At 39.6% G+C, this 19,010-nt stretch overlaps 1 protein-coding gene and 1 pseudogene across 1 annotated transcript in view; both read right to left on the bottom strand.

The window, feature by feature from the left end:
* ppl (periplakin) overlaps window positions 1-19,010 on the bottom strand; it is a 30,519-nt gene that overhangs the window by 3,965 nt on the left and 7,544 nt on the right. Inside the window, 15 exon segments of the mRNA XM_020925924.2 lie at window positions 2,235-2,428; window positions 2,915-3,053; window positions 3,127-3,305; window positions 3,561-3,718; window positions 4,125-4,228; window positions 4,437-4,588; window positions 5,594-5,740; window positions 9,596-9,718; window positions 11,043-11,138; window positions 11,909-12,016; window positions 12,643-12,804; window positions 13,555-13,596; window positions 14,534-14,659; window positions 17,444-17,564; window positions 18,643-18,797. Of these exon segments, the coding sequence (XP_020781583.2) occupies window positions 2,235-2,428; window positions 2,915-3,053; window positions 3,127-3,305; window positions 3,561-3,718; window positions 4,125-4,228; window positions 4,437-4,588; window positions 5,594-5,740; window positions 9,596-9,718; window positions 11,043-11,138; window positions 11,909-12,016; window positions 12,643-12,804; window positions 13,555-13,596; window positions 14,534-14,659; window positions 17,444-17,564; window positions 18,643-18,797 (2,006 nt within the window).
* On the bottom strand, window positions 8,364-8,481 carry LOC129408776 (5S ribosomal RNA; annotated as a pseudogene).

Raw genomic sequence — 19,010 nt, 5'->3', positions numbered from 1 at the left:
AAAATCAGTCCCTAAATGCATGTTTTTGATGGGTAGCCCATTTTCACCTACATTTCCTGCGCCCTATACATATCTCCCACACAGTCCCAAACCATGTCATTACCACATGTGGGCCACAGTCCAAATCTTATCTTATTCTTTAAGGGAATGTTCTCATTTTTTCTAATCTTTTTCACAAGGTTTGTGTAAAATGTTAAGCTTTAGTCTTAAAATTAATGCTTATCTTCATGATTTTCAGATTTTTGTAGTCTTTCTTTAGGAACAAATTTGTTTGGTTTTTATCGTATTGTTTACAAAGAGACTATTTTTACATTGGGACATAGCACAAAGGACATTGCACTTTTTTTTTTTTACTCCAACCATTCAGACTCAGAGATATTCACCACACATCCAAACCATTTTTGGTGTCTTTCTGTATTCAGATTTTCAGATTTTTCAAGCACAAATTATCCAAATGTGGTTGTATAGGGTGTAATGGAAATTTGCATTGTGAAGAAAATATGCTTATCGTATGTCTTTATGTAAATGTATTTGGTCGCTGTCAGAGATCCAGATGAGCCATTAACATGTGTGAAGACTCAGCAGACACTGTCCCCATACTACAGGAACTCTGGGCTGTCTGACTTCAAGTGTAAAAAATTATTAGCTCCTGTCTGTGAAACAAAAGTCACTCCACGTTGATATGCATGTAGCTTTGTATTTCTGTATAAATACTCAAAGCACAGATGCTCTGGAGGTTTCTTGGTTACTTGCTAGGCTTGCCTGTCCATATCTGTAACAAGAATAAACTTTTTTTTTTGTATTTCACCAACTCACTGGGCTTCACTAATGGATTCTTCTTCTTCTTCAAGATCTATATATATATATTTTTCCACAACAAAGGTAAAGTCAACTGTACTCACCCCCACTCATATATATGATATATACAGATGTGGACAAAATTGTTGGTACCTCTCTGGCAATAAAAGAAAAATCAATAATCATCACTGAAATAACTTGAAACTGATAAAAGCAATAATGAATAAAAAAAACAAAACTGAAAACTGACCAACAAAAATCAAACATTGCTTTTCACCTGTGGTTTAACAAACTCTTTAGAAAAAAACTAAATAATGAAACTGGCCTGGACAAAAATGATGGTACCCTTAATTTAATATTTTGTTACACAACTTTTTGAGGCAAACTCTGCAAACTAACGATTTCTGCAACTATCAGTGAGACTTCTGCCCTGGTCAACATGTATTTTGACCCACTCCACAACAAACTGTTCTATTTGGCTCAAGTTTAAAGGATGCCTTCTCCAGACAGCATGTTTCAGCTCATTTCACAGAAGTTCAATAGGATTGAGATTTGGGCTCACAGAAGAACACTCCAGAACAGTCCAATGTTTTGTTCTTAGCCATTCTTGGGTGTTTTTAGCTGTGTGTTTTGAGTCATTATCCTGTTGGAAAACCTATGACCTACAACTGAGACCAAGCTTTGTCACACCAGGCAACACATTTTGTTCCGATAGCCTTGAGATTTTTTTTTTACCCTGCACAGATTCAAGACGCCCTGTGCCAGATGCAGCAAAACAGCCCCAGAACAAAACCAAGCCTCCTCCATGTTTCACAGTAGGGACAGTGTTCTTTTCTTGGTCTGCTTCATTTTTGCATCTGTGAACATAGAGCTGATGTGGACCTTAAACTTCTGAAGAACATGTGTAACTGTAATCACAGGAACATCAAGCTGCTTGGAGATGGTCTTATTGTCTTTATCTTTAACCTGCTTGTCTATCATTTTCTTTCTAGTCTCCTGACACAGTTCTCTTCGTCTCTTTCTCTGGTCCATGTTCAGTGTTGTGTCCATCATGTCTCCAAACAGCACAATGACACATGTCTCCCTTTAAACAGACAGACTGATTGAGGACAAGTTTGAAGAACCTGTGATGCAGATTAGAGAGTTTAACATGTCCCTATTGTCCAGTTATTTACAGTCTTTTCTAGGGGAACCATCATTTTTGTACAGGCCAGCTTCATTAGTTTGTTTTTTTTATATAATTTTGTTTAACAATTCAAAAACAGTGTCTGATTTTCATTGTTGTTTTTTTTGTTTGTTTTTTTCAGGAAATTTGTATTTATTATTGCTTTTCTCAGTTTTAAGTTAGTTAAGTGACCATTGTTGATTTTTCTTTCATTACCAGAGGGGTACCAACAATTTTGTTCATGTCTGTATGTATATGTTATGAGTCTGACCTGGTGTCGATTTGTCGGTTCAGGTTATTGAAGCGCTTGTTGAGCTTCTGCACCTCAGCCTCCTGTCTTTCGATGTCTGGACAGTGCTCCTGGAACTTGCTGGCCATCGTGTCACAGCTACCTTTAGCCAGGCGCAGGTTTTGCTCTGTCTCTGTGATGGCTGCCCTATTAGCCCTCAGGTCAGAGGCTATGTCCTGCAAATGAAGTCATGCATATTTCTCACACTACACCATGACTGATCACGCTTGTTGATGTGATGGGTATGGCAGATTGTCTAGATCCAAATCTTAACTACAGTGCTCTCCAGGCATTTAAGGGCCTTCATTTTGAGACAGTGTTCAGACACAGGTAAAATCTGAGTGTGTTTGTGTTTAGACCACTCCAGGTCTACAAATTCTAGGTAATAATTAGGTGGCTCAAGGACATCTAGTAATTTTAGTATTAGCATTAAAACCTGGTAATTTAAGATTAATCTCCCTAGCACACCTAATTTCATTGAAGCTCTGTTAGTTTTTACTTTAATGTGGACTTTCAAACATTGAGACCACACAAGCTAGTCCACAGTGGAGGGCTCATACTTTGTGTTATTGCTTTCACACACATTTGAAGTGTATCATTTTAAGGAGTAATTTCACATCAATAACATCTGATGAAACTCTAATAAAAGCATTCAGATTTACCCCAAGCTCACGCTGTGTCTTCTCCAGAGAGGAGATGTCGGCCGGGGCCACCTCCTCACGGGCCAGCTTGTTCTCATAGCTGGAGAGCAGGTTCTTCCCATTTTGCAGAGAGTTCTCCAGTTGGTTGGAGTTCTTGAGTCTGCAACAATCAGTGGTTTATTCCCTCCAGGCTCAGCTATAACCCCCTCACCTCCACATTGCCTGATACGTACTTTTCTTGTGAGCACTGTAGAAGCTCCAGGATCTTGCTGTGCTTCTTGTTGGTCTCATCCATTTTGCTGTGCAGCTGAGGGGCACTGGCACAGTTGGGGCTGGACACCAGGAAGCTCTTGGCCTCCTCGACTTTGGAGCGCTTCTCTGGCTCAATCCTGCTAACAGCGTTTGCAATATCCTGTGACATCCCAAGAACAGGGTTTAGAATGTGCACATGCTGGCTGCACTGAGATTATGTTGTTGGGATTAATGAATGACAATTGATTGGTTTGTCACCATGTAATCAAATGCGTTTTAGAAGAATAACCACATACATTTTATAATGAAGCATGCAAGATCAAATTACAATATCACAAACATTTTTCATCCATCTTCCATGTCTGGTTGGCACACCACTGACCATTCTAATGGTCAGTGCTGTGAGAACTGATACCTTCATGTCCTGTAGGCGGTCGGCACTGTCCTGTAGTGGCCTGTTTTGCTCCAGCGGGGGGCGCACTCGGCTGTAAATGGCCTTCTCCTGTTTGTCCAAGTCACTAATGACCTTATCCAGACCAGCCATCAGCTGACGGCATTGCTGCTCCTGGGAGTCTGTAAATGTCAAGGCAAACAGTTTATTCTTTGCAGTGAAAAGGTGTTTTCATTTTCAGCAGAACTCACTCTGGCCTTTACCTGTGTACTTATGAGAGTACATGTGCAATGATAACAGTCTGTGCAGTGAGTACCTGTATTGTGATAAGAGTACCTGTGCGGTGAGTACCTGTGCAATGAATACCTGTGCAGTGATAAGAGTACCTCTGTAGTTAGCATCTGTGATGTGGTGAGAGCAGCTGTGCAGCGAGTACTACTTATGTGATGTGATAGTGACTGTAACGTATTGTCTCATGCAGTATGCTTACTGTACACAGTTTTCTTGTGTACTATAATGTCCTAAAGACAAATGCTCCCCTTGATATTTCTTTCTGTGATGAGAGCGCCCCTAGTGAGCAGTGAATACCTGTGCCTGTAGTGCTCTCTTTCCTCAATTCATCATAGCGTTTCTGCAGTGTGGCTCTGCTGCCGGACATCTTCTGCTTCAGGGCCTTCTGCTGGCTGGCAAGACTGCACAACATACACAGTTTTCAAAACAGAAAAAAATAGGCTTCACATAGGGTATTTTGTCTGTTATTACATTGGGTAAATGTAACAACAGACATGTAATGTAACAACAGACATGTTGTTACATTACACTGCTCATTTTAACAGCTCTGTTTGACCTGTTGCTGTGCAGGATTAGTGCTGCAGTGTGGGTTGAGAGTGTGTCACTCACTTGTCAGCGATGGCCATAGCCTCGGGGTCAGTGGGTGGGATCATGAAGCACACTGCAGGGGCGCTGATCTTCCTGCCCGCTGCATCCTTGACATCCCACTTGGTGCCATTGTTTCTCAGAAGAGTGTATCTCTCACCTCGCTGGATCTGACCCTGCAGCACCAGCACCCACACAATCAGCCTCACATTACACTGCATTACATTTAATGTTTACCACATATTGGAAAACATTGAAGAGATGCGTATGTTACTTTACCATTTAACAGAATTTTTCACAAAAAGAAAAGAAAAGATAAGATCAGACAGAGCATATCAATCCCACGGTAAAGGAATTAACTTAAGATGCAACATGCAGACAGAGGTAGTACTCAGTTACATTTACCTGAGTGACATGTAGTTTTCAGACTACTTTTCTAGCAGTATACTTCTACTCCTTCATGACCAATATTTTTTTCTGAAGTAACAGTACTCTTACTTTAAAAAAGTAAAAGTTGTGGGTAGTCTTCCCATTGTGACTCTACAATTCACAAAAGCTTTATGTTGACAATATTAAATGCTTTAAATATTAGTCTTTCTTGAACCGCTCGTTCATATATGATTTAATTTTACTCATTTTCTACTTTATTTAATGTTCAGTCCTTCATCATTAACTTCAATTTATAAATCAGATATTACTTCACGACAGTTTATCTTTCACTTACTCTGACTTGAGTAAGTTCTTGGGCCACTACTTTGTACTTACGCTGGAGTAAAATTATTTTGAAGAGGCAACTCTACCCACCTCTAAGTGCAGATAATAATAAAACTGTAAAATTAACTCAAAATAAATTAGAAAGACTGTGCTGTTTGCATATTACCATGATATTAGAAATATACAGGACAAATTCAAAAGAGATAGAATAAGATCTCAGGAGAAAAAAAGGGAAAAAAAGGGTTAAACATTTTAAGAAGGAACAATGACAGCAAAAATATAAAATACATAAAAAAAATGTGATCCTAAAATTGAACTATGTTGCACCATATATTTATTATAAATTATGTACGTCAAAGGCTTGTCTTGTTGAATTCTCGTGGACCTCATTTCATCTCTGGAATAATGTCTCATCCCACAGCAAACTAAAAAGAGAAATGTACTGAAGGTATACAGAGAGAGCTTACATCATCGGTGTCGAGCTCACACAGGGCCTCTATGGGCAGCAGTTTCTGTGGGGTCTCTCGTCGATACTTGAGGGGCAGAACCTGGAGGCCGCGCTTCTGCAAAGCTTTCACTCGCTCGTCAAAGTGCTCCAGAGCCTTAGACTGATCCTGCACACACCATACTGCATTAGAGACATTATTTATTTAAAATGTTGTTATTATTTTATATTATGCTTGTTCTAGATTCAATGTTTAAGCAAAACTGTTATTAAACATTTATTTTAATAAGAAAAGGTTTAACATTACATATCTCAAAAGAAGAGAAAACATGCAGATGTTGTTGAAATTTTTTAATAAATATTTAGTTTGGCACACGACTTAGTCCCTCTGTGAATTTGAGTTTGACACTCCTGGTCTACATGAACAGTGGCCCTCTTTAAAAATGGTGGCTGTCTTGAATTTTGACAAGCATCTTTTTCCATTTTCATGTCCTTTAGAGAGTATTTATATCAAATGTTATGCTTGGATCACTTTTGAATCAATTATACAATAACCATATAATAGCAATATGGCGGCTATCTTGAAAAATCGCCGCCATATTAAATTTTTGAGTGGCAAACGCCTTTTTCCAAAATAGTGGCCCTTTGAGATCTGTGCCAAATTTCATGCTTTTATACCAAAGTGAATTATTTTTTCACTAATTTACTGCACTAAATCGTGATTTTGACAGTAGCCGTAGTTGACACCAACCCTGAGCCAGGTTTGGGATAATTTGGAATATAGCGACACACCTCGTCATATCAACGTCAGAAGTCGAGTGCTCTTATGTCCACTTTGCCATATGAACTTATTGCCCCTTGATAGTTGACTTTCCACGATGAAATGACATGAGCGGATGACTATATTGTAATGTCACAAGATAACATGGCAATGATGTCTGAGCATAAGTGGCAGTGCACTGACCACGATGTGTCACTGTGTTTAACACTTTTATGACTGTGTTTGTTAAACATTATTACACATGATATCAGATTATTATAGCTGCTCTAATTGATCATTAGCATTTTTTGCCAGGCACACGAGGCCCTCAAAAGGACACATCACAATCAAGCTTTTAATAACACTAGTAAATTGTCCAAAGTGGGTGTCACAAGATAACACGCTCTGCCAGGTGTCACATGAAGACATGGAAGCGAAGTTTGCAATGTCGCCTTTTTTTAATTTTTTTTTTATTTATGTTTATTAAGGACATCACAATCGCATTAGACAAGCCAGATGCATTGCTTTGAGTGTTTTAGCACAAGTGCTAGTTTTCAACACCTGTCCATATAAAAATATAAACTACATGCATAAAAACAGAAAGTACAAGACACATAAATTACATACAGATAAAATATATACAGTAGATTTTCAGTGGATGCAGTTTTGACTGGAAACATACAATAACTTTAATTTCCTTTTAAATTTGTTGTAGTTGGTTTCCAATTTTAAATGAGCTGTTAAACCGTTCCACAGACTAGCCCCTTTAAAAACACCATCATGCTCCCTTCTACAAACTAGAGTTCAGTGCTGAAGTGCACGGACGATGCACATGGTAAAGGACGGACTCGTGCTTTTAAAAACAGCACTAACTCGTCCAGTGTTACACGTGTTCACATGTTAACATGCGTCCAGTGTAAATGTAACATGCAGGACAGATCTAGGTGTTGAAGTGGAATTAAGACATGTTGGTGTAGCTTAGAGGTATGAACATCAGACTTGTTATTTTCTTCACCGGTAACGTGAGTTCGAGACTCACGCACCCTCTTACTCATATTTTTATAGCCTGTTATCATAGTCCTTAACAGACACCAAACAACTTATAGTCATATATGCAATTGCAAGCATTCATGTACTTTATTCTGAAGCCATGGTTTAATTGCAGTCTTGTTAGACACAAGTTTGTTTGGAGTCGGCATTGTTCTTGTCAAATCTGCAAATGAAACGGTACAGCAGATACAAATGATAAAACATCTTGGCGTGCATATGCCTGATGTGGCCTGAGGGTGGCGCAAATATGTAAACACCAGTGTAAACAAATCACATCTTGACACGATCACACGGAGAACAGGAACACCATGGCCTAGGACCCACTGGCTGCCGGGGCCGGGGGAGTCACTCACTGCTCTATCCACCTCTACCTGCTTGTTTCTCAGTATAAAAGTTTCACTGGGTGTCGTGCACAGAGGGTTTAAGTCTACCTGGTGTCCTAGTGCTAATATGGACTAGTGTAACTTGCAGATTTAAGTGGGAAGTGGGGTTAAGACTAGTTTTACAACCAGCTTGTGCACTCGGCTCCTGGACCTCGCGTCATGGACCTCACTGGACCGGGATTTGGACCAGTTTGATCTCTTCGTATTGGACAATACACTTTTGGAGACAGAACCAATGGGACAACGGATAGAGGAAACACTCTGCTTCAGTCCTCTGGAGAAGGTAAGAGGAGCCTCACAAGTAAATAGTGTTAAGTAAATCTTTAGTAAGTCTTTATTTATATAGCGCTTTTCACAGACATATGTCACAAAGACGCTTTACAGAGCATTTTATAGATTCATTATTCTTTTTCTCCACACCCAGTGGTGGTAAGCTACTATTGTAGCCACAGCTGACCTGGGGCATACTGACAGAAGCACAGCTGCCATGCCAATCGGCGCCATCGATCCCTCCGACCACCACCATCACTCACGCACACACCACTTTCATACTAGGCAATGTGGGGGGTGTCTTGACTAAGGACACAACGACTGGCGCCCCACTGTGGCACCTGATTTTCCCAGTGGTCTCCCATCCAAGTACTGACCAGGCCCGGCCTTGCTTAGCTTCTGAGATCTGACGGGATCAGGCTTTGCCAAGCTGGTATGGCCACATAGTATTAATAGTTAAATAATGCATAAATGAGCTCGTGGGTGTGATGCAGCTGCTCTGGTTGTTCTGCCATCTGCTGTAGGAGCGGCGCTGATGCCGTTTGTTCATGTTGTGACCGTAGCCTCTTATCTTATTGTAGTTTTGCTGATGTTGCTGGGGATGGGTGTGAGCGCCGTGTTATGTTGTGTTGTTGGGGCTGGCCGTGAGAGGTGGATCAGGTTATGCTGCTGTGTAAACTTGGGTAAACTTGTGTAAAACTGCACATGGCTGTGCGTTGTGCTCTGATAGTTCAGCTAATAGTGACCAAAATGTCTGTTTCTCTTTCATTATAACACTATATAGCCTATATATAATACATATATTAATAATATATATTAATAATTTTGGCTTTGGCGCCCCCCAAAAAATTATACACCAGCCGCCACTGCTCTTGAATATGGCACCCATAACAAGCAACTATATCCGTATATAAGTTTGTATTCTGCCCACAATGCTGTTACAAGGTGGTGTAAGGCAGCAATTTGAATACTAGTTTTTGCCTTTTTTGTTTCCTTTAGATTAGTGTTGTCACAACAGTAAAATTTTGACCTTGTTTTTGATACTAAGGAATTGATACCAATTATGATACTTCAATGAATGGAAAAATGTCTATTGTAATTGTACTGTCTTTATGTTACTATGAGAGCTACCTGTTCGGATAAAGCTCAAAATTATACTAAAACTGTTTAGGAAATCTGCATTTTTTCCTGTTAATGTGAATTTTTGCAGTATGGATACCTGCTCAAATCGAAGTATCTAGTTTTCATATTAGTTTTAGTACTGATTAGTGATTTTCAATACTATATGCATCCCTACTACAGATATATACTATTATACACTAAACAGGAGAAACCAAACTTTTCTTTCTAGGACCATGCAAATAAGCATAAAACCAGCCTGGGACACCACTGCTCTAAACCTCTGAATTTCTTTTTTTTAAGACTACACAACATCTAGAGCATATAGAAATGACATGCAGCCCCCTAATTCACATTATGATGTGTCATGTAAATAACACAACAGTATAAATTTCCTTGTGTGGTTTCAGTTCAAACAGTAAAGTCATGGTGACAGACTCACATCCAGCTCGCGGAGCAGCCCCTCAGTCTGGTACATGTCCTTGAACTCAGGGTTGTACTTCTGACTGACTTCTGTGTCCAGACGGCGGAGTAGGTCCTGAGTGTCCCGTGCCTCCTTGTGGTACTGCTCAGAAACAACAATCACAAGAGTTTGTTAAAATCAATCAAATCTAAATACCAGAGTGTAGAGCAGAAGTATCTGAAAAGAATGAGCCAGTGAATGGGGGGGGGGGAATAAAAAAAAAAACTTGATGTCCAAATACTGTGCACATTTTGCGCTAAACAATATGAACATCGGCCGACATGGGCACCTGGAAACATATCGGCGATCGGCCGATATGTTTGCTGATATGGGCCAAAATTTCACGTGTGTTATACCTCGTTATAAAGTTTAGACTCTATACATTATTGTCTGTGTGTGTCCGTACTGTCTCTGAACACACCCCCAGAGTCACAGAGGAGGCCCCGGGGGAAACCCAGGACACGCTGGAGGGACTATGTTCCTCAGCTGGCCTGGGAACACCTCGGGGTTCCCCCGGAGGAGCTGGAGGACGTGTCTGGGGTGAGGGAAGTCTGGGAGTTCCTGCTTAGACTGCTGCCCCTGCAATCCGGCCCCGGATAAGCGGAAGAAAATGGATGGATGGATGGATGGGTTAGCGATTAGCTGCTGTAGCTCCCACACATAAACATAAATAAAACTGTTTTCTCTTCTATTGGCCTATTGTAAAGTGACTATATTGGACGTATACATGTTACTGGACCAGCACTGATATGTAAATGAGCTGTGAATAGAGGTGTGAATTATGACATTTATGCATATAATTAATTACCGCAACGAGCAGCATTTACCGCTAAAGGCTAATAGCGGAAGTTTACTTTCATTACTAGAACTCTCAGTCCTGGTTCAGTTCTGGTTTAGTCCTGTTTTACACATGGTTTAGATCTGTTTTAGACCTCCTTTAGACCTGTTTTAGACTTGTTTTAGTTCTGCTTTAGTCCTGCTTTAGACCTGCTTTAGTCCTGCTTGCAACAAAACAATCTGAAGAGCCGTTTGGGAACCGAAAGAGCCGGCTGCTTTTAGTGAGCTGAGCCAAAAGAGCCGGTTCTCTAAAAAGAACTGTAATACCCATCACTAGTAGCTAGAATGTGATGCAAAAATGCCATTAGTCCGACCTACTGTCTGTAAATATGACGCAAAGAGGCAGAATAACAATAAATGTTGCCTAAATAAACCCAATTTAAAATCCAAGATTACAGTTTTTACATCACTAAATATATCAGCGATTATATCGGCTATCGGCAGCTCCAACTCCCATTTTATCGGTATCGTATCAGCCACAACAAAATCCATATCGGTTGGGCCGTAATGATTATTATGATTATGACTATGATTGTTTGTAACTGATTGAATAATAATTATCACATTAAGATATTACTGGGTTACTGACCTTGTGGTATTCGTCCATGTGCTTGAGGTGGGTCTCCTCACAGATGAGCAGGTTTAGGTATTCCTTCCAGTCGGCATGGACCGCTCCCATGTGAGCCTGTACATACCAGTGTTATAATACAATCAGAGGCAAGGTGTTAGTCCCCCATGTGTTTGCTGTGTGTGAGAAGTGTCTCATGTATGTGAAGTAGGGCTGGGCAATATGAGAAAAATAAGGATCATGATCCCCCTATATTGACTGATCTATTGATTTTCCATTTAATCTTCTTCCATTTTATAAAAAATGTAGACATGGGGACCTCAGGCATAAAGGGCAGGGTGTCAGGATCACTACAGTTTTCATTTTGTGTTGATAGGAACAATCATACAGGAGAAATTCACATTTAAAAGTTGGAATGAGCTTGTACAATATATTAAACCTAAAAGCATATGCATGTTACTGCTAGCATCAGAAACACGTGAACCACTATCAACAGAAACATGTGTGATGTCTGTGACCTAAATGAGGTTTTAACAGTGAGAAAATAGTCATTTACTTTCCATAATTTGGAGGGGGGGAGCAGCACCAAGGGAGAGCGAGACTGGATTTTTAGTCAGATTATGCAGATTTAAGTCAAAACTTGATAATGATGTGAGGAGACAGGCTGTGGCTCAGGCATTTTTTTCCTAAACAAGAGAGCGTAAATCCTCATCTACACTATGCATTCTTACTGCCATATGATTGGCTGTTGACCTGTTGATTAAAATGTGCATACATTATCATCAAGATTGACCAAAGTGGAAATTGTGATCGATCTTTAGATTTTTGGCACAGCCCTAATGTGAAGTGTATATTGTGTCATCCAAAGGACACGGTTTGTGGTGCACCTCTATGACATTCTTCCCAGGATGATCAGCAGCAATGAGTTTCTCTCCATCGTCGTTCAGTTTGGTGATCGTCCCTTCCTTTGACTCCAGACATTTACTTATGAAGTTCTGTGGGAACACACAATTTATTTAGCACTATGGAGCTGTTATGGTTGGGCCAGGGCCAACATTGGGTCTAACCAAACACAGGGAAAAACTGTAGTATGGACTGAAAGGTGAAGTGCACAAATAAACCAAAACAAATACATTGTGAATGTACTTTAGCCTGTTTTGGGGGAAATATAGACTACAGTTGCATTCTGTATTTCTGTACTTTTGTCTCTGGGTTTAACAAAAGTTTGATATTTCTGCTTGTTCCACTGTTGTGATGCTTCAACTAGTCAGATTCAAATAGTCATCATGACATTCACCAATCGCTTGTGTGGAATGTGTAGAACTTAATTCAGGGAGCTACACACTGTTTGTACGCTAGAGGCATAGACTGTATAAAAAAGTGGACTGAGCAAGTGAGAGCGGTAAGAGCCACTCAAATGAGGCTCGTAGTTATAGAACGAATTTGGAGCCCGGCTCTATATTATGAATAGGATAACTGCCTGCTGCAGTTACAGAGATATTTCCCCAATATTTCAATCTAAGTCAATGTAAGTCAACAGTATAAATAATCTTGATGTTTTAGGATGATGCGAAGAAAATGACTACAATACAAGTTTTAAGTGCTGGTCATAAGTGTTTACCTCATACTGCCTTTGGCGTGCAGGGTAGTCCAGGTTGGTGTCACTCCAATCATAGTTGATCCTCTCCTCAGCCTGTTGATCCATCCAGTAAAGCTCATTGGTGCAGCGCTGCATGTAGTCCCTCAGGCTCAGGAGGTTCTTCTGCCGGGTGCTGGAGCTGGCCTGCACAATATCCATTTCATTTAATGTCACAATTTTTAGATTTATCAAATGTAAAAATTGTGAAATTATATTTATAGTATGCAATAGCGAAATTTTTAGAATAATGTTAAAGGCTTAAAATTTTCATATTTTTTTTTGTAACACTTTATTTTATACTACACTTGAAAAATACTATTACTATAATACTACTATTAAGTACAGTGTAGCATAATACAAATAATACAATATAATAATATTATAATATAATTATAATAAAATAGTACAAGCCAAATAATACTATTTGCTCCTGCCCTCAATCATTTGAAATGTTGACAGTTTAATTTATTTATTTAAAACAAGGACAATGCACAGAAAACAGAAAGAAAAGATGCTTTGCGCCAGATTTAGCTACAAGCTACTTTTCATCTGCAGTCCTTGGGCGGGTACAAAATACATTAGCGAAACTATTTACATTAGACCAACTCTATCACACTATCAAATATTTGTATGTAAGAACAAGCTATACAATTGTGTTGAACAAAACTACAATTTACACTTCCATGTGAATGATTACTGTGTGAGGTGAAATGACAGATTTCTAGTCTTTGTGTGAAAGTAAACATGTAGTGTTTGTCTGCAAACAGGAGCTGCAGGTTACAACAGGCTGCTGTTTCGCTCCAAAATGTGTCCTATTTGCTTTCATCTTCCCATGTCCCTGGAGCTAAAGTCAACATTTGTGTCTGTGGACTTGTTTTGGAGACAAGTTCTTACCAGGAGTTTGCTGTACTTGCTCTGGAGGCTGTTGACATATTCCTGAAAAAGAGAAGAAATGCATTTAAGAGAAACTGTAGCAGGTTTTGTCAGACAATGCTAAATAAAACTAAAAAAGTAGATTTAGAGATGAGTAAAACTTTACCTGTATAAGTGTGCCAATTCTAGGTCTGAAAAAGTACAACTGTGATGATATGCTAATTTGGTGAAATCAATGCTCCTTTGTTCAATGCTGATACATCTGACCTCAGAAGCTTAGCAACATGAATAGAGGAGGAGGACCAAGTAGATCCAAGCTGTGTTCTGATTTGATACCAATCCAGACCATATACAAACTCAGCATGGGGAGAAGGTTCATGAAGCAACATAGTTACTAAGACTAGACAAAATGGTTAAAGGTCCTATATAAATAAATAAATAAATAAATAAATAAAGTATCTATCTATTATGTGAAATTCTGAGCTTCAAGCCATGTTATAATGTTGTTACCGCATCAAAAACATACCTGGAGTTGTGTTTTGTTTCATTCACACATGTGAAGTCATCCTGTATTATTAGTCTGTCTACATCTCCAAAGCTCCAAATGTTCTGTTTCACCTTGTGATGTCATGTAGTGGTAGTTTTCAAGTTAATAGCTACCCTTTACCCTAAGGATTGGCAATTCTAGAGCTGAGATCATCCAAATAATTCCAGTGAAGGTGTATGGGGTTTAAATATATATATCGTGAAGCACTACCTGTATTACACATCACAAGGTAGAAAAGGGTGTTTCCTGTTTGAGGGAGAAACTCAGCCCAAATGTGCAGGGTTTGTGTCTTAAACATCTAACATCGGTAAATGAAACAAAACACAACTCCAGGTATGTTTTTTAATGAGGAAACTACATTATAACATCATAGATCAGAAATAATAATGTAGGCCTTTAAAATGAAAACTATAGGATGCTCTGTAAGAAGCTCTAACAGGAACAACTGAGTACCTTGTCTCCAGTCTTTGTGAGGTGAGGAGCTAGTGCTTCTACTTCACTGTGGAAGATGTTGTGCTCCTCCACCTCCTGCTCCACAGAAGGCAGGTCCTGGCCAAAGCCCTTATTATTTAGGTTGTCCTGTGAACAAGAGCAAACAGTTGTCAGTGTGCAGGCTTATGTACTGCACTGCCAAAACCAAACACCTACACAAGTTAAAAGATGGTTCTTTTCTGCAACCTGCCTGTCTCCATGGAGATGTTATTTGCTTTGGTTGGAAAACTCCACAATGTTGGCATAAAACAAGCGTGACAACACCAACCTAATTTAAATGTCAGATCTGAGGAGAGGTGACCCCTTTCATAATAAGAATACATGTTTTACATTTATAGCTATATTCTAATTAAATACAAATGCAAAATAACAAAATATATTATTTTAATGCAAATACTGTGGATCATTCCAAGCAAAGCAGTAAGATCTTCACGAAGCCATGTAGATCTAAATTTATAGGAAAAGTTTATAGTGCACCTTTAAACTGATTATTTATTAAAAGTAGTTCTTTCTCCTCTTGTTTAAACTTAATTAATACATTCTTAACCCTTCTTATTTTAAATGCAATTTCATATTCTTTTAATATACAGACATCAAGTGATGCTTCTACATTCCTTTCACCTATGATGAAAGTAGCCTTTGACCAGGAAGAGAGGATATCATCAGTGGTGGCCAACTCACTCCGCATCCATTCCTCCTAGGCTCCAGCTCGTTTCCTCTCTCACAACCAACAGGAGGAGAACCCCGTTCTGCTGCATTACCCATTCTTCGGATTGCTGCTCTCCTTTCCCTTCTAGTAACTCCAATAGCTGTGAGCATTCTCCACACTGATTGTGCAGGGAACCCTTTGCAGCTTACTTCAGCAGGAAAAAGCCATGCCTGCCAAACCTTTCCCCTGCACTCATCCAACAAGGCCTGATATTTGGCACTCTTCCTCTTGAAGGCCTCTTCACACCCCTCCTCTCAGGGATTATGAGGATGATGGATGATGAGGATGATCTTCCTCACCTCCCTGACCACAGCACCAAATCTGGCCTTAGTGTGTTTGAATAACCTGTGGGAATTGCAGCCTCTTCCCCTGGTCCACCATCATGTCCCACTTTTGTGTCCTTTGCAGGAGGCTTCTCTTCCTTTGCTACAGCAACTTTTGGTCCTTCCCCTTCTTTCACAAAGTGTGTGAATATTTTCCCCTGGACGTATCTATTCTTCCTTGTAGCAGCTGATAATGTAATAGTGGCCAATAATGCAATAACTGCCTATAACATAATGATTTTTATGTAATAAAGCCAATAATGTAATAACTTGCCAGTAATGTAACAATGAATGTAATAACCTGATGCCAATAATGTAGTAAATTATTACATTATGAGCTACTTATTATATTATTGGCTGGTTTAATTAATTAAATAACTGCAACCACTAACTAACCACTAGTTCAGAATGTATTGTTACTATTGTCTCTTTCAAATAGACCTCGTCGCACTCTGTTTTTTTTTTTCTGTACATAACCATCACTCTCATCTAGCAGTCAAAATTATTTATCTATGCATATACTGTCATATTCTGTACCCCCCCAGGTATCAGTTATCAGCACGCTTCCTTACATCTATGGCAAAAAGTGAAAAGGTAATTACTGATGGTGTTTATTTTAAATACCAAAAATACTTTTCTTGTATCCTATATTTAATGGACGATTGTGCATGGGTACAAGGTGTGCAGCGCACAACGCATGAGGAGGCGCGGTGGGAGGAGGCGCAGTGCACGTGGCATAGTTTAGTCCTGGTTATTTCCTGGTTAAATCCTGTTTAAGTCCTGGTTTTAGACCTGGTTTTAGACCTGGTTTTAGACCTGGTTTTAGACCTGGTTTTAGTCCTGGTTTAGACCTGGTTTAGATCTGGTTTAGACCTGGTTTAGACCTGGTTTTAATCCTGGTTTAGTCCTAGTTTAGTCCTGGTTTTACTTCTAATTTAGAGGTGCAGTTCGCGTGGCATATGGGAGGGAGGCTTCACACTTTGGCGGCCCGGTACCGAATGACCCACGCCCCGAGAGTTGAGGACCCCTTGCTGTAGGATACCAGTTTACAATGTTCAGTTCAATGTTCACTCTGCAGTCATTGCACAACTTATAATAACTATGTTGGTATTTATTTATTAACCTTTTAAAATAATTCATTATTTCATGTTTGGTGTATTTGTTTTGAGTTTTTGTTTCCATGTCTTGGCTTTTTGGCTGCAACTCTTCCATGAAGACCAGTCCTGACCAGACTTCTCCAGACAGTAGATTGGTGTACCTGGGTCCCACTGGTTTCTGTCAGTTCTAAGCTGATGGCACTGTTGGACAGCTTCTGAGTCTGAAGGCTAAATAACCTTGATAAGTCTTTCATCTGCTGCACTAAGTTTCCTTGGCCGATCGCTGCATCTACGATCCTCAATGTTGCCCGTTTCTTTGTGCTTCTTCAAAAGAGCTTGAACAGCACATTTTGAAACCCCAGTCTGCTTTGAAATCTTTGTCTGGGAGAGACCTTGCTGATGCAGTATAACTACATTGTGTCTTGTTGCTGTGCTCTGTCTTTCTGTCTTTCTGTCTGTCTTGCAGTCTTGCTGTGTTGACATGAGACTGTCTTCCACAACTTCACTGTGGTAGCAGAGTTTGGCCGTTCCTCACTCAGTTTTAAGCCTCCTACACAGCCCTTTCTGTTTCAGTTAATGACTGTGTTCCAACCTACATGTGACACTGATGATCATTAGCACCTGTTTGGTAGGATTGGTTGCTCATACACCTGACTATAATCCTACAAAATCCCAGATTTTTTGTGTACCCCTTTGTGTGAATTGATTATATACGTCCAGGGGTTGTGAAGCGTGCTCCTACCAGCTTCTCATCGATCATGTTGCCCCAGTTGATGGTGGGCATGCCCTCGGTGCGGATCAGGTGGTAGATGCGGTCATGGTCCTCTCTCAGTTTCAGGACTCTCTCCCGAAGCTGCTTCATGCTGAAACAATACATATCAGTTCAACACAGGCATACCCCTTTATTTTTAAAAGGACATATTCTATTGGATTATAGTAAAAGGTGGGTCACATCTGACAACAATATATAGATTTTAAAGGTGCCCAACTTTTCCACCTGCTTGTCCGTGGACATGTTATTGCTTTGTCTGGCATGTTCCACTGTGCCATTAATCTTGTTTATTTCCACAAGCACAGACAGGTGACACCATCACATCAAGTTATGGGTAATACAAGTCATACTGTGGAACATTCCAGGCAAAGCAATAACATCTCCGCTGGCAGACCCAATAAAGAAGTTACATAGTGCAACCTTGAATACATAAGAAACTAAACCATTGTGCGTATCCTCTGTATAAACTCTGAAAAAGAAAAATAATAATAATTAAAGTTTGGTGTAATATTGGTATTCAAGTATTTTTTGTGAACTTTGTGCACTTCACTGGTTAACTTTACAACTCCATTCACAATTGTGAAAATGAATTGAGACTGCCACATTTCTGAAGAAGTGCAAAAGCATGTGATTATCAATAACAATAAATAAACAATAAAACAACATAATTTATGACCTTGTTATTGTTGGTAGTATTGTGACTAGAAAACACAAACTTTGGTCTCTAAATGGCTGGTCCACTGCTATCAGTTAAAATGAATAACTTTGTCTTTCAGGATTTAAAGGTCCAGTATTACACAAAATTGATTCTCATGTTGTCATGTTGGAATGTTGTTACCGCATCAAAAACATACCTGTTTTATTCCACCTTGTGATGTCATCAATGGTCATCATGGTAGTTTTCAAGTTAATAGCTACTTTTTACCTTTTGTTCAGAATGGCAATTTTAGGGATGAAATTATCCAATTGATTCTAGTGAAGACGTATGGAGTTAAACACTCAGTGGAGCACCTCTTGTATTACCAGAAACTTTTGATGTGGAAACGGCATTCTAACATAGATCAGAAAATAGTGTAATAAGGGCACTTTAAAATATGTCAGGTACAGCTCCTTAAAGTTTGATTATGTCACAACCCATCCTGGCTCTGTGATGTGTGGTGTGTGCTTACTCCTGTCCAATCATCTCTGCCTGGGGGTGCTGGAGCTTCTTGGCATTTGCTGCGTCCTCGTCCAGCCCTGTCAGCAGCTCCAGAGAATTGAGGATGCGTTTGTTGGTGTCGTCCTGGTACAGCGGTTGTTTGCCCTCATTGATTTTGGCCACATCCTGCAGTGAGCACAGAGCATGTTATGGTTTATGTGGGTGTGTAGTTTCATTTACTCAGCTACAATTACTTGATTAACTTTTTATACTTTTCAAAGTACTTTTCTAGCAGCAAGCTTTTATTCCTACTTGAAATAATTTAATTGAAGTAACTGTGCTCTTTGAGTAAATGTTTTGGTAAATCTTCCCACTGTGAGCAAGTCTTACAAGTGACAA

This window comes from Boleophthalmus pectinirostris, unplaced genomic scaffold (genome assembly GCF_026225935.1).
Source record: "Boleophthalmus pectinirostris isolate CB_2022bp ecotype Guang Dong unplaced genomic scaffold, ASM2622593v1 HiC_scaffold_17, whole genome shotgun sequence".
Classification (NCBI taxonomy): domain Eukaryota; kingdom Metazoa; phylum Chordata; class Actinopteri; order Gobiiformes; family Gobiidae; genus Boleophthalmus; species Boleophthalmus pectinirostris.
Note: the sequence above shows the minus strand (reverse complement) of the source record. Positions and strands in the feature narration are given on the sequence as shown.